This window comes from Taudactylus pleione, unplaced genomic scaffold (assembly GCF_031769625.1).
Source record: "Taudactylus pleione unplaced genomic scaffold, aTauple2 ptg000007l, whole genome shotgun sequence".
In the NCBI taxonomy this organism is placed as follows: Eukaryota; Metazoa; Chordata; class Amphibia; order Anura; family Myobatrachidae; genus Taudactylus; species Taudactylus pleione.
The window spans coordinates 3,498,221-3,512,949 of NW_028284410.1; the positions used below are offsets into that span (position 1 = coordinate 3,498,221).

General features: G+C 43.7%; 1 protein-coding gene across 4 annotated transcripts in view; it reads left to right on the forward strand.

Moving 5' to 3' along the window:
• LOC148542857 (uncharacterized) overlaps positions 1-9,974 on the forward strand; it is a 58,294-nt gene extending 48,320 nt beyond the window's left edge. For all 4 annotated transcript variants that reach the window (XM_088460622.1, XM_088460687.1, XM_088460666.1 and 1 more), the window contains exons 12-15: positions 2,454-2,543; positions 8,456-8,664; positions 8,791-8,997; positions 9,458-9,974. In XM_088460622.1, coding sequence (XP_088316748.1) covers positions 2,454-2,543; positions 8,456-8,664; positions 8,791-8,997; positions 9,458-9,745 — 794 coding nt within the window. In that variant the 3' untranslated portion in view covers positions 9,746-9,974. The remainder of the gene's footprint in view (positions 1-2,453; positions 2,544-8,455; positions 8,665-8,790; positions 8,998-9,457) is intronic.
• The last annotated feature ends 4,755 nt before the right edge of the window (positions 9,975-14,729 follow it).

The following is a 14,729-nucleotide window of genomic DNA, read 5'->3' on the forward strand; positions in this document are numbered from 1 at the left end:
TAGCACTGTTTCCATTGGATGTTGAAAGAATCCTTTATGTAAACATCAAATCACCTATTTTAGGGGAGTTAACTGATTGGAATCCTCACACATCATTATCTTTTACATGAATTCTCATCATCTTGTTCCTCCTCCTTTTTGCATGGACTGATGATAAGAGAAAGTGGACCATAGTCCCCCCCCAAAAAAGAAGCATATATATCAACACTAATGTTTGTGTTATTTACATCTAAGTGAAGGGGAACCCCAATGTATTTGTATTCAAAATAGGCTGCATTACATTGTCACTAAAGCTGGCTACTTGCGCTGTGATATTGGCAGTGATTTTGGGCAATTGGCCTGGTATTGCAGTAGATGTGGCCCAAAATTCTCAAAGGAGTCAGGAGATGAGCACTATTTGCCTGTGTGTGTGGTCATCTTGTGACCCCAATAAAGTCAAAAGAGGTTAATTTGCTCATTCTGTTAAACAAACAGGACAATTTGATCACCTATTTATTAGGTATAATTGAAGATTGAATTGGTTGCACTGATAGAAGCATACATTTCAACATACCCAGATAAAATTCAGTGATGTGTGGTGAGGTCAATGGCTGGGGAGGCACACATGGAGATGGGTCTGAGTGCTGGGAGCCTGTCTCACCCCCTACTCACTGTAACTCTCTCCTCACTACACTAAACTTCAGAGTCCATTGATTCTCCTACCTGCATCACTGTGCATTCTCTTGCTGCTGCTGATTGAGGTCCAATCTCTAAGCACTGCAGTGCACTTCCAGGTAACATGACACATCTAAGGTGTCCATAAGTGCTCAAGGCATGCTCCCCATACTCAGAGCATGCCTCTATTAGCTCTCTTTCTGTGTAGCTTACTGCCCGTGATCAGGCCTGGCGACAGGGGGAGACACAGGGGACATTTGTACCGGGACCCGTGATTCTGAGGGGCCCCAAACCCTCAGGAATTTCAGGAGCCGAGTTCACGTGTCCCTCTTGCCTCTGCAAACATCTACCTTCTCTGTAAGCAGGGCACCCGGCACGACGATTACAGCTAGATCCTCCCGACTAGTCCCGGCAAACACAGGGAGGCCGGACCGGCACAGCGTGCGTGACGTCATGACGTCGCACCGCTAAATCTGACTGGGGGGCCGCCGGGTGTGAGAGCCGCCAGAGAAGACTCAAAAATACAGGCAAGCGCAGAAGGTAAGTGTTGGCCGAAGCCAGGCTAGGCTAGAGAGTCACGGGTCGGGTGGTGGGTAGCTACAGATGAAGGGGGCAGCAGACACTGGGGCTGGGGGAGATGTGACAGGGGCTGGGGAAGAGGGGGCCATGTGACAGAGGCTGGGGAAGAGGGGGACATGAGATGGGCTGGGGAAGAGGGGTACATGTGACAGTGGCTGGGGCTGTGTGTGAAGGACTGGGAAAGAGGGGTGTGTGACACAGGGTCTCGGGAAGGGCTGGGGAAGAGGTGGACATGTTTCAGGGGTTGGGGAAGAGGGGGACAGGTGACAAGGGCTGGGGAAGAGGGGGACATGTGACAGGGGCTGGGGAAGAGGGGACAGGGGCTGGGGAAGAGGGGGACATGTGACAGGGGCTGGGGAAGAGGGGGATATGTGACGGGCTGAGGCTGTGTGTGACTGACTGGGAAAGAGGGTTGTGTGACACAGGGTCTGGGGAAGAGGGGTATGTACACGGGCTGGGGAAGAGGGGTGTGTGACACAGGCTGGGGAAGAGGGGTGTGTGACACAGGCTGGGGAAGAGGGGTGTGTGACACAGGGTCTAGGGAAGAGGGGTATGTGACACAGGTGCTGGGGAATAGGGGTGTGTGACAGACACGGGCTGGGGAAGAGACGATGTATGACAGACACAGGGGCTGGGAAGAGGGGTGTGACTGGCTTGGATAAGGACTAGGAGAGGGTATCAAAAATATGAGTGTAACGTGCCCCAAGATTTCTGTTGCCGGCCCTGCCCGTGGTGTGGCCCCGTCCCCAGCTCTGCAAGCAGTGTCTGACTATACAGAAGCGAGGCTAAGCTGTTGCTGCCTAGTCTCTCATCTCCCTGCAGTCCCAGGGAGCTCCACAAAGCTGGTGAGTAAAAAATGATTACAATAAACAAAGAATATGTTTAGAAGTTATAAATATCTTCTTTGTATTATTCTAATTATTTTTATATCAATTCTCAGGAATATGACTTCACATCCCTGATAAAATTGGGAGAAAAATAAATCCAGCCACTCCCCTATTACACACATAATCTAAATTGTTTGATGGCACCCCACCCACTTGCTACAATCCAGACAGTTGGGAAGTCAACCGTTTTTGTTAATTTGGAAAGGTGCTCTATAATACTGTTTATTATAATTATTTTATCTTACTGTGCTATTATTGACATGATATATTTTTTTTAAGAAGTAAAACTATGATTTAAGTAATTCTGTTCTTTGTGTGTTCTTTGCTTCCAAGGAGTGACTGTAGAGAAAGAGGGTGAGGACCGACTAAATCTATCTCTCCCTGGTCACCAGACTGATCTACTTAAAGATGCTGTTGTCTCAGGTAAATGACTCTCTACATTCTGACATATTACCAGTGTACAAGTCAATGCTTTATGATGGATGGACAAATCCCAAGAGCCAGGTCTTATAATATTTTTGCTGGAACCTAACTTATGTGAGCGGCTCTATTGATATCAATGAATGCTCACATATATTACAGTGGAACAAAACCTATAATAATATTTTAACTTGTTACAGTAGAGGGTTTTCACACACTGATACGTAATGCAGTCAGAATTTTGTCCACTTGCTGCGATTGGAAGTCCCATGAAAATATTCCGCCAGCATTCAGAAGCAGCTCCATCTACACAATCGCACTGCCCCCAGCAGCCATCATAACTAATATCATCATTTGAACGAGCCCTAACCTTGGTGCAGGAGATCTAACTAAATCTGACAGATCTCTGCATATGCTCATCTCAGGATTGGATGCAACATGGTATAATGCCCATTGATGCGATATATAGTGATGTTTAGTAGCCATTCATGTAGACTTACCTGTCCGGTGTCCTCGGGGGGTGTCCGGCCCCTCCGCAATCCTGTAAAACAGTCCCAGAGCAGCAGGTCAGGACAGACCTGTTGCAAAGGACGCTTGGAAAAGGGGGTGGATCCAGCGCCAGGTAGAGAGCAGGAAAGTATGCAGCTTCCCTGCTCTGTTCAGCTTGCGGTACCCTCAGATAGCGAATCTGTACCGCACGTAAAAAAGTATGATGATGCGATTCATACACGAAGCAGGGGTGTAGCTGGAGAAAGAATACCCTTCTCCATGGTAACCCCCTCTATGAATCACCTGAAAGCAGTGAAAAGCCTTGTTTTCAGCTAAACAGGACTTTTCATTGCTTTATGAATAGACCCCATAGTCTTTGAGTGTACTTACCTTCGTTGACTTGTTAGTTCAAAGGACTTCCTTGACTGGGGCTGCGTCATCACCCTACCGGGTGGGTAGGCAACTTAGAAGGCTGAGTAGATACCTATTGTTGGTAGTTGTTGCTCATGTGGTTTGTGTGCACCTTTGGTGGTATCCGCCGGCAATGCATGTCATTTTGTTGCATAGTGTATTGTTGGAGTGGGCTGATTCTGGCCAGAGCCGTAACTAGGCTTTTTGGTGCCCTGTGCCAGAGAGAGCATTTGAGCCCCCCTCATTCTTTAAATAGGGACATGGCCTCATGGGGAAGGGCCAGGGAAGAGATAGAGACAGCCAGGAGTTGCTGGGGATAAAAGAAGAGGAAGCTACAAGTGAGAATAATAATAAACAGGAAAATTGACAGGCCCAAACAGCACCCCCTGCCCTGCGGTGCCCTGTGCCATGGCACAGGTTGCACTACCCTAGTTATGGCCCTCATTCTGCCCATCCTTTCTTTGCCAAAATACTTTATCTCATTTAAGCATATTGGATTATTCGTTATGTTTTGAATAAATAGCTGATACATTTATTCTGACAAATTCATGTGACCAAGTCTTAATTTATATTATGGTTTACTTCTGAACATTCTAATTATATGGTGTGTACACGAGATGATTGAAGGTTTATGAGATATTGCCTATATTTACTTATGTATATTTAAATGTATTGGCATATCTAAATCTGTTTTAGTTACTATACTTTTAATCTTGTTTATGGTACTATGTTTGGTATGGGATGTAGTCAGGATACCGGCGAGCACTATCCCGCCCGCTGATATCCTGACAGCCACATCCCAACATGGGACTAAACTAAAGATAGGCGTCGAAATCCCAACGCCTATCATTAGCCCCACTACTAAATCCCGACACTCGGGCTTACAGAACGAAGGTAAGCCCGAGTGCCTTAGCGTGTAGCCGCAGGGGGGGGGAGGGTTAGCTTTAGGGAGGGTTAGGCTTACGGTGCGGGGAGGGGGTTTAAGTTTAGGCACTAATGGGGGGGGAGGTTAGGGTTAGGCACTAGGGGGGGAGGTTAGGGTTAGGCACCCCTAAGGGAGTGTTAGGGGGAGGAGAGGGGAGGGTTAGAGGTCTTACCTGCTGGTGTCGGAATTCTGACCCGTTGGGCTGCCGCTGCCGTTATTTGATCCGCCTGCATTACATACCGATTCCATTTGGTATATATTATTATTGCCATCATTTGTTGATTATATAGTAATATGAAGTTTCCATATTGAAAGATAGACAATTTTATTAAATGACTATGTGCACCAATGGCAGAAATCCGGTCAAACCCCCTGAAAATGCAGTTTTCGGGGGTTTGACAACATTTCTCATATGCACCAAGCCCCGGAATGCCTATGGGCTTCTATATTTGTGGCTTCCCCCTTGGGAGGGATCCAATTGGATACAACGTATAGCAGTGGTAACCGGCTATAACGGATTTAAAATGCAAACAGTGAAATTGATCTAAAGCGGGACAAAATGCTTATGAGGCAAGTATAAATAATGTAAAAAAGTCCATTTCATGCAAATAAATAGAAATGAGCAAAAGTGCATAAAGTGACAAATAACGTGCCAATAATAGCTACAATCAAAACGGCGTCCTCTACAGACAGCCAAAACATTAATATATCTAAGCAGCAGTGATTTGTTTTAAAAAACACACTAGGAAGATACAGTAGAAACTAAAAGATTTATTTATAAAAAATACACCCACTTCAGCACCAACATCGTGCTCGACACGACATAAAAAACACAAAGAGAATTTCAAATCAAAATAAATATGAATAGATAAAAAATATATGATAAAGATATGGAGCAAGATATGAAATTCTCTTTGTCTTTTTTATGTCATGTGTTGAGAACTATTGTTGGTGCGGATGTGTAATGCAACTTGTAGCGCACGGGATGTATGTGGACACATCTGTATAAGAGCGGCATTAATAAGGACGTACACTGTTCATCCTGAGAGGCGTGCCATAAAGTTGCCTTACATCCAAATGTAAACAAGCTCCAAAGCAGCAGTTGTTGCTCAGTAAGATCTACTTGTTGCAGGTTATGAGGCCCTGATGATCCCAATTTAATATATATATATATCTTATTTCTTATTTTTTTCAGGTATATAACAGCTACATAATGGGGGTAAGGTGCAATCAGGGAGATTGCTAGCTCTTCAGGGAGACAGGGAGATTGCTAGCTCTTCAGGGAGACGGAGATTGCTAGCTCTTCAGGGAGACAGGGAGATTGCTAGCTCTTCAGGGAGACAGGGAGATTGCTAGCTCTTCAGGGAGACAGGGAGATTGCTAGGTCTTCAGGGAGACAGGGAGATTGCTAGCTCTTCAGGGAGACAGGGAGATTGCTAGCTCTTCAGGGAGACAGGGAGATTGCTAGCTCTTCAGGGAGACAGGGAGATTGCTAGCTCTTCAGGGAGACAGGGAGATTACTACTATTTCAGGGAGTCTACGGGACATTCAGGGAAAGTTAGCAAGTATGATTTATATACATTTGCACAGAGTATATTTAATTAAGCACAGGAATAAGGGGTTTATGTACTAAGCCTTGAAGAGAGAGAAAGTGACGGAGGTAAAGTACCAACCAATCATATCTTAACTCATTTTTCAAACACAGCTTGTAAAGTGACAGATAGGAGCTGATTGGTTGGTACTTTACCTCAGTCCACTTTTTCTCTCTCCAAGGCTTAGTACGTAGACCTCTTAATAGGGGAGATGTACTAAGCTCTGGAAAGTGATAAACTGGAGGGTGATAAACGACCAGCCACTCAGCCCCCAACTGTCATGTTACAGACTGTGGGTGGTATTCAATTAGTTTTGCATCCGTGGAAAAGTTTAGCCTGCCCGACTTTCCGGTGAACATCGCGTGTTTTGGACGTGGAAATTTATCGTGCACGTCCCCCCTATTTCGCCGTATTCAATTACAAACCACTTGAAAACGGCAAGCGGCGAATTCAGAACAGGCGGAAAGTGCTGTCAGAATTGGGGAAACCAGCCTGATCCTCCAAAAAGATGCATTAACATTGAGGATCAATATAGATGTATCCGAATAGCCCTAATAAAACTTTTTGGGATACTTAAGTTGTTTCATTAGCTTCTTATTATTAGCGTCTTTGCACAAGTGGTGAAGAATGGCATAAAGCAGTATTTTTTGGTGAAAATAAGTATTCCTGTCAAATTTGGGGCACTTGAAATGGGTGCAAGCATATTTTACAGTCTCTAAAGTGAAGTTTTAAAAAACCGTGAAAATCGCACCTGTTGCCAGCACCTGCAATCATAAAGACACCTGACCCATCCTTGCAGACCCCCAAGAAGTCTATTTCGCTAGTTTTTATGCTTCTCCCCCCCACTTTTTCGCCCCCTAAATGAAAGTACTTTTTTGGGGTGTTCTCAATTTTTTTCCTGGGATTTTTTGACCAAGTTGTCCTTTGGGGTGCCAAAGGTTCTGAGTGGTTTCCCCACGTTTGCACCCCAATATAAACATTTTGCACTTCTTTTTACCTGCTATTCTTAGGCAACTCTTTTTCACCTATTACATTGCATTGACTTTCCGCGTAAGCGAAAATCGGCTGGAATTTAATTTGGAGATAAGTCCCGACCACGCGAAAAGCCCCAATCCGCGATACTTTTCCACGGAAAACGGCTTTTCACTTCTAATTAAATACGGCCCAGTGTTTGAAAAATGACAGTTGGGAGCTGATTGGCTGGTGGTTTATCATTCTCCAGTTTATCATTTTTCAGAGCATAGTACATCTGGCCCAGAGTCTTATTAAGTAATGGACCATTGTGTGGAGTTATATGGACTGATTCACAGGTACACATAGTGGTGATGCCGGATGCAAGTGGCCAATGTTTTCAGTGTCTGCATGCATCTCAATGGTTGCCACACAAAGACAAACACTGAAATTGCACAATTCGGTTGGTAGGTAACAGCTAGCCAGACGCAGGACTATCGCGGTCACCTGGCTTTTCCCAGAGAGGAGACCTTTAAAGAAGGCATGTATGCTTAATACGCACAGCGGCGGATTAGCGCCACTCCTAGTTACGGCCCTGTGTACCAGTACTGGCTACCAGAACCTTTTCTGAGTGGGAAGGATCGGCATCTTTACTGAGCGGGAAGGAGACGCGGCAGCTATACTTTTAAACTAACAATATTAAGAATATATAGTATACTTAAGTATAACTGCTATGTCTCCTACACACTCAATTTAGCAGTTGACTGGGTTGGCAATTAAAAAAAAGATCTGTACTTAACCTAGGAGTCTAAAAACAATATTTATTTTGTTATTACACAGTAGTTTAAAATAACATGAAAGTAATGTATGCTCTATGGGCCTGATTCACTACCGTTCACAACTGCGAATGCAATAGCGATTATGCGCGCAGTTTAACTGCGATAGTATGCTAATCCATTGCGATCGCTATGCCGCAGTGGCACAACATAAGGACGCCCGCTTTACCTTACACATCCGTAAACCGTTGGTACAATCGAGTACCATCGCAGCCTCATGCACACTTGCACAAGGTCAGACCTTACCCAGAAATTGCTAACTTCAGCGCATGCTATGAGTCCTCAAGCTGTGTAAGGCATCGCAGTGTATAATTTATGCACGCCAATGCAACGGCGTTCAAACGCACTGGCACGCCTGCATTTTCACCGACCACCCCTCTGTCACTGCCCCCAAATGGCACTTCCTGTCAATCATTCTGCATAGTCACTGCAATCGCAGTCCCAAACTAAGTGGCCGGTTCTCACACACGCACTGCGATGCATGCGCAGAACACAACAGTCGGATGATTGCGTGTGTATTAGCAGTTGCGATCCAAGCTGAGTCAGGCCCTGAGTTAGTGCAATAATTGCTAAATGACTAAGAAAACAAAAGTTGTGCAAATTCTCTTTCAATCCCCCCATTTGATAAGACAATTTGTAAATCATTATTATAAAAGGAAATCGTTAGTACTTTAGTTGTCAATTTGTTTGATTTCCCTTACAATCTTTCAGCTGCAGGGCGTCCTGTTATCCTATTGCTATTTAATGCCGGACCTGTGGATGTTTCCTGGGCCCAGAACAGTAAGGGTATACATGCCATCTTGGAGTGCTTTTTCCCTGCCCAGGCTGCAGGCACTGCAATTGCTAAGGTCTTAATAGGAGCAGATGGGGCAAATCCGGCAGGCAGGCTACCATCAACATGGCCAGCTGGGATGGATCAGGTGAGTCTGCTAGTCATTAGGGCCCCATGTTGTACTTTTTAATGGCAAAATAAAGACTATTTGTGTTCAAAATATTTATTTTTGTGAACTAAAGGAACATGTATAAATTGTTCTCCTCTATCTAAGGTGCCTGCCATGGAAAATTACACTATGCAGGGACGGACTTATCGCTATTACGGCAGCCAGATACCGCTATACCCGTTTGGGTATGGACTTTCCTACACTACATTTCAGTACAGTGACCTTGTGGTGAATCCAAGCACCCTGCATCCATGTGATACCCTTTATGTGTCTGTGCAAGTGAAAAACTCTGGCTTTAGAATGGGAGATGAGGTGAGTATAAACCAGCCCACGCTGGCGAGATCAGCTGAATGGGATACTTAGGATACATTTGTATTAATATAGTTACATTTCAGAACATTTATTTGCTTATTGAAACTAGGTTACTGGAGTGTCTGAGCTACTATTTGTTAACATTTTATAATTTTCATTATAATTTGACTATTGGGTGTCACTATTATGGTACTATGGTTTATGGTTCTTATTTGGTCTTTGGTGGACTGTGCAAGTGGTATGATAGCTCCTAATCATATTAATAATAACCCTTTATACAGGATATGTAGATCTATGTCACTGTATATGTATCATTGTTTATAACACCCTAGAGACAAGAATTAATGCTACAATAATACTGCACTGACCATTGAACCAATTTTCCTGTCTAACATATGACTAGTTTGAGCTGTCTGTTCATTACTAAATAGTTTTAGCAACCTCTGTGTTCTTTCTGCAGGTTGTACAGGTTTATATGAGCTGGTCTAATGCCTCTGTGCCAGTTCCCAGGTGGCAGTTAGTAGGAATTCAACGCATAACCATCCCAGTTGGTGGCTCTGTGAAGGTTTCTTTGTCAGTTTTGCCAAAGCAGCGAGCAGTTTGGACTAATCTCTGGATACTTGAGCCAGGGGAATTCTGCATTTATGTTGGGGGTCAACAGCCTTTTCAAATTACAAAAGTGCCATCCAATGTTGTAAAGGCTAACTTTACAGTGCAGGGAGCATCACGGCCTCTAAGTACATGCTGAAGGAAGAACTCCTGCACTGCCTTCTTTCTCCACCGGGTGGAGGTGTCTTAACAAAATGATGGCTTGTTCCACACTGACTATTGTTTTATTCACCAAGAATGAGAGCTAATGAATAAGCCACCTGTGTGGCCAATGCTGCACTTCCAATTTGTGCCAAACAAAATGTTTGTAATCTTCCTTCCTGTCATAGAAGTTAGGACACTTTTATAATTAAAGGTGATTAAATATTTTTAGTTATTCCTTTATTAGACTGCTTATAAATGACCAGTATTTCTTAAGCGTTGATTCATGTGGAATAAAATAACATGCAATTTTCAATTCAAGCAACACATAGTATACAGTGCTATAAAAATATTCAAGACTTTGGTAATTTTTATATTTAATATTTCTTGCATCTCTACTAAAGTAATAACTCCATTCTTCTTAAATAATTACAAATAAAAAGCAGCCATTTATTGATTACATGAACACCTCCTCCATTCAGTTGTCTTTAGTGGTCGCACAACTGATTCCAGCTGTGTATAATGAAAGTGTTTCAAGTGACTTCAATATAAATGCACCTGCCTGTGGGAGGTTCCACCGCTGGTTTTTGTATTTACAAACAAAGACTTCACTGTGAACATCAAAGAAAAGTTGAAACAAATAAAAAAAAAAAAAGTTATTGAAAAGCTCTAGAACACTGTCACATCCATCATAAAGCACTGGAGAGACTCTGACTTTGTCTAGGACTGGCAGACTTCCCAAATTGGGCAATCTCACTAATGCTGGGCATACACTATACAATTATCTGTCCAATCTGGCTGGTTGGAATGAAAATCTGGTAATGTATGGGAGCAAATGACAATCTTAAACACTGGAAAATGGACATAAATGTTTGTTCAAATTGGTTAAATTCATTTGATTTAACCAATTTGTCTGAGAACAACCATTTTTGTCTGTTTTCCAGTGTTTGTCAGCAAATGGTAGATTGTCATTTGCTACCATACATTACTAGATTTTCATTCCAACCAGCCAGATTGGACAGATATCTGACAGATAATTGTATAGTGTATGCCCAGCATAAAGGTGCGTATCCACTACATGAGAGTGGAACGACTGTACGATTACAACATTGTAATCGTTAAATCGTTCACCAACTTGTGCAGTGGATAATGTGGTTCAGTGCAGGCACCCTCCCTCATCCCCAGCATGCACAAACTGATGATATCGACAGGTTGGCCTGCATGTTCAGGCGATAACAAATGGCGACAACGTCCAGCAGGAACGCGCATCGCTGGTCGTTGCCAGCATTTTACTGCACGACTAATGAACGATTGAATGATAACTATGTCATAGTCGTTTAATCGCTCATTTTTCTCGTCTAGTGGATACGCGCCTTTACAGTTTGCCAGGAAGCTTGTGGGAGACCCACTGACCAATAGAGAGAGATTTTACGATCTGTAGAGATAAGTATTACATTATTTGGCCCTACCCTAGCTGTCAAGGCATGAAGATTCAGAACTACAAAAAATGTAGGCTAGATTTTCTTGTTGTCATAGGAACCTATGGCAGCAGTATGTATCTCAGGTGTTACTAAAAAGTCAGTTCACATACCGTCAGTTGTCTTCTCCAATGCTGGTTTCCACTCCTCTTCCTGCCGTTATATGGCTCCTGCAGTGAGTAGACTTGTGATCTGGTCGTCATCTTTGTTTATTTGTTCGTAAATCAATTTAAAAAAAACATCAATATGTGAAGTGTGTGTATGACCAGTCTACTCCTCAGCTGTTCAAATCTTAGTAATAATTGCAAAAGCTGACTCTTGCTATGGTAACAGGGGAAGCAGTAATGTCTGTTTCTCTGCGAAAAGTAATATTCAAGTACATGGACCCCTTAATTATTAAATCAGGGGGAGATGTGTTATATTGGCACGAGGCGAAGCAGTACTGACAAGTTGTATGAACATCTCGTCTGACGGAGTGGGGGAGTGGAAACTCCCCCCTCTGGTGATCCCTGCCAGGACCCACAGCACATCAGCCTAGTTCTGATGCGCTGTGTCTCACCTTCTGGCCGGCTCCACTGGGCATGCGCGAGATATCGCAAGCATTGCGAGATCTTACATGGAGCCTGGCAGCCAGGGACAGTGCTGTTCCTACTGTGGTGACGAAATCGATAGCTGCAGCTGTCGGAATGGTCAGTGCCACTGGCTGTTCATACATTGCATAGCATATCGGCACGCTATCTTGTAGATGTCGCATATCGCCCCAGTCATTCTGCTCACTTCTATGTAGTACTACATGCAGGGAATCGGTAACTGCAGCACTTAACGTGCGCAGTTACCAGTTTCCCCCCTACTACCCCTTCATACATCTCTCCTTCAGTCAGTTAAAACCTGGACTGTAATGCAAAATAGTGGTTGCTCAGATCAACTTAATAGTATTTCACAGGTGCTTGTAAAGGGAGGTGTTTACTCTAGGCTAGAAAAAAAGGGCAAAAAATGTTCCCTCCAACACACTGCGAAAAGCCATCAGTAAGAATTGAATACTTATATTTGCAAAGATATGCTTAAGCACTGGGCCACATCAAGGTGTTTCTGTACCAGTGTCCCTAATGCTACATGATAATAGCACCCACTCTAGGTCATATAATTTCATACTGTTGTGCCACATGATAACAGCACATACATAGATATATCTAAGTTGAGAGCCAACTCACCTGGAGGCACCCCAGAGACCCCCAAATAGCACTACAGGAACCAGTTTGAAAAACACTCCCATAGAGAAACTGCGCACTGATTTCAGCTAAACAGGTCCCTATCCAGTGATGAAACTTGAAGTGAAATTGTCAAGAATGGACAAAATTCAAGACTCTCGGCTCTAATTCCAGCGTAAGGTACTTCTACAAGTTGGTGATTACTTATGCAGTCCATTTTTGTCTGTTTTTTACATTTGAAATTGTTGGTTTTGAAAGTTTTTATTTTTAGTATCCTTTACAGAGTATTTTGTGTTACTATGTGATAGAAATTCCCAAATAAAATCCATTCTAATTCAAAGATTAAATTATTATTGCAAGAGTTATACAATCATTACTTCTCTACGTAACGCAAGAGATAGTAAAATGAATTTACCTGTTGTAATAACATGTATACAAAATGTCAGTCCGAGAGCAAGGGTGTTGCATAGGGACACACAGCAGTTACTACTGTAGTTTAGTTATTTATTTGATTGGTGCTTTAAAGGTGCCCACACACATAGCGATATTTTACCCGATCTGGCCGATTCCGACGCATTGGAACGACTGATTGTGTAAAATATGGCCAAATCGTGAAGAAATCGTGAGTCCCCACTCACGATCACGATGCGATGCACGTCCCCGCAGGTCGCACATCGCATCTTCAGATCTGCTATGCTGTAGGGCAGATCTGACAATCTCAAGTCAGGATGCACTGGAGTAGTTAGGAGGCACGATAGATCCTGTGTCACATTGGCAGCATTTTCAGACCAAATCGTGTGCAGGACTGCTGGGGAGCTCCCGGGGAGAGTTCAGGGGGAAATCGTACACATTGTGTGATTGAGATCACATCGCTATGTGTGTGGGCACCTAACACATTAGAAATAAGAGATCTTTCAAACTAGTCACTACCAATGCACTGTAAGTGGGTATATATTTTAAGTAAGTTTAGGCATAGTGTAAAGGAAGTTTGTCTTGTGGCTTTTTCTGCAAATGAGAATATATTCACTAGTGTTAATGGTAGGACTGGGAGTGATAGCAGTTAAACAATAGACAGGCCTGTTATTATAAGGGTATAGTATATGCTTCCATGTCAGCCGACCTAAATATGTAATGGAAGCATTTGGACATTATCCATAGTAAAGAGTTCCTCTTTCATTTCTTCTAGCTTCCTTACCCTACAGAAAAATGTAACACAGAGGTCTTGCATTAGATTTATTATAACTTTCCATCTGTCTCTCTCCACGTACACAGGGTTTCTCAAGCCTCCAGATTCTTATTTTTCAGGCTTCAGCTTTGTAGATTGCAAACTTGTTTAGTTATATGAACAATAAACAAATCAACAGCAACATGTTTCTTGTATACAACTTACAAAAATCAAAGTGTTTATATATTGTTTGTGGCTGGTGGTCTCCAAATCACACATTTTGCGGGGAAACCAATTGAACCCTACGGCTAATTATCTGCAACGGAAGATTCATCTAGCACGTTTTACCCCGCAAGTTAAACTGCAGAAGTAGACTTCAGGAGCTGCGAGGAAAAAGTTCACAAAACGAGCAACCGCAGAGGGATAATACGCAGGGAATACCCACTGATTTTGCGTAAACTGCAGAATCAATATTAACGCGCATTAACCCCAAATATTATTTAATTGAATAGTATTTCCACGCGTGGCGCATGTAATTAGCTCCAGGCCTGATTGAATTCCATACTCTGAATTAAATTATGTTTAGGAGGAGTCATCTGTATACACATGAAGCAAAGGACATAATGTTAGCAGAGGATTTGCAGGGTGGGCAGCACATGCACTGTAAAGTCCCATTTTGGTGGGGGTGGTATGTATTACTACCCGGCAGGGGTGAAGATCCCGACAGGGGTTTTTGGTAAGTAGTACTAACCCTTTCCTTCCCCCTAACCCTCCTTTAGGGGTGCCTAAACCTAACCTCCCCCCTATTGCCTAACCCTAACCCCCCCTTCCCCGCACCCTAAACTTAAGACTCCCGGGGGGGGGGTGCCTGGCCCTAACCTCCTCCCAGGGGTGCCTAACGCCAGCCCCCCTTCCCCTACCCTAACCCTCCCGGGGGGGGGGGGTGCCTGACCCTAAGTCCCCCTGGGAGCCCTGACACCTAACCCCCCCCCCCGCGTGCCCGTCGCCAGGCTTACCTTTGTTTCGGTATGTCGGGCTCCTGGGGTAGGTCTATGTCTGTGATAAGCCTACACTGAATGAGCAGTCGTTCAGTGCAGGCTCATCAATCATCTGGCAACATGCTGAACCTGA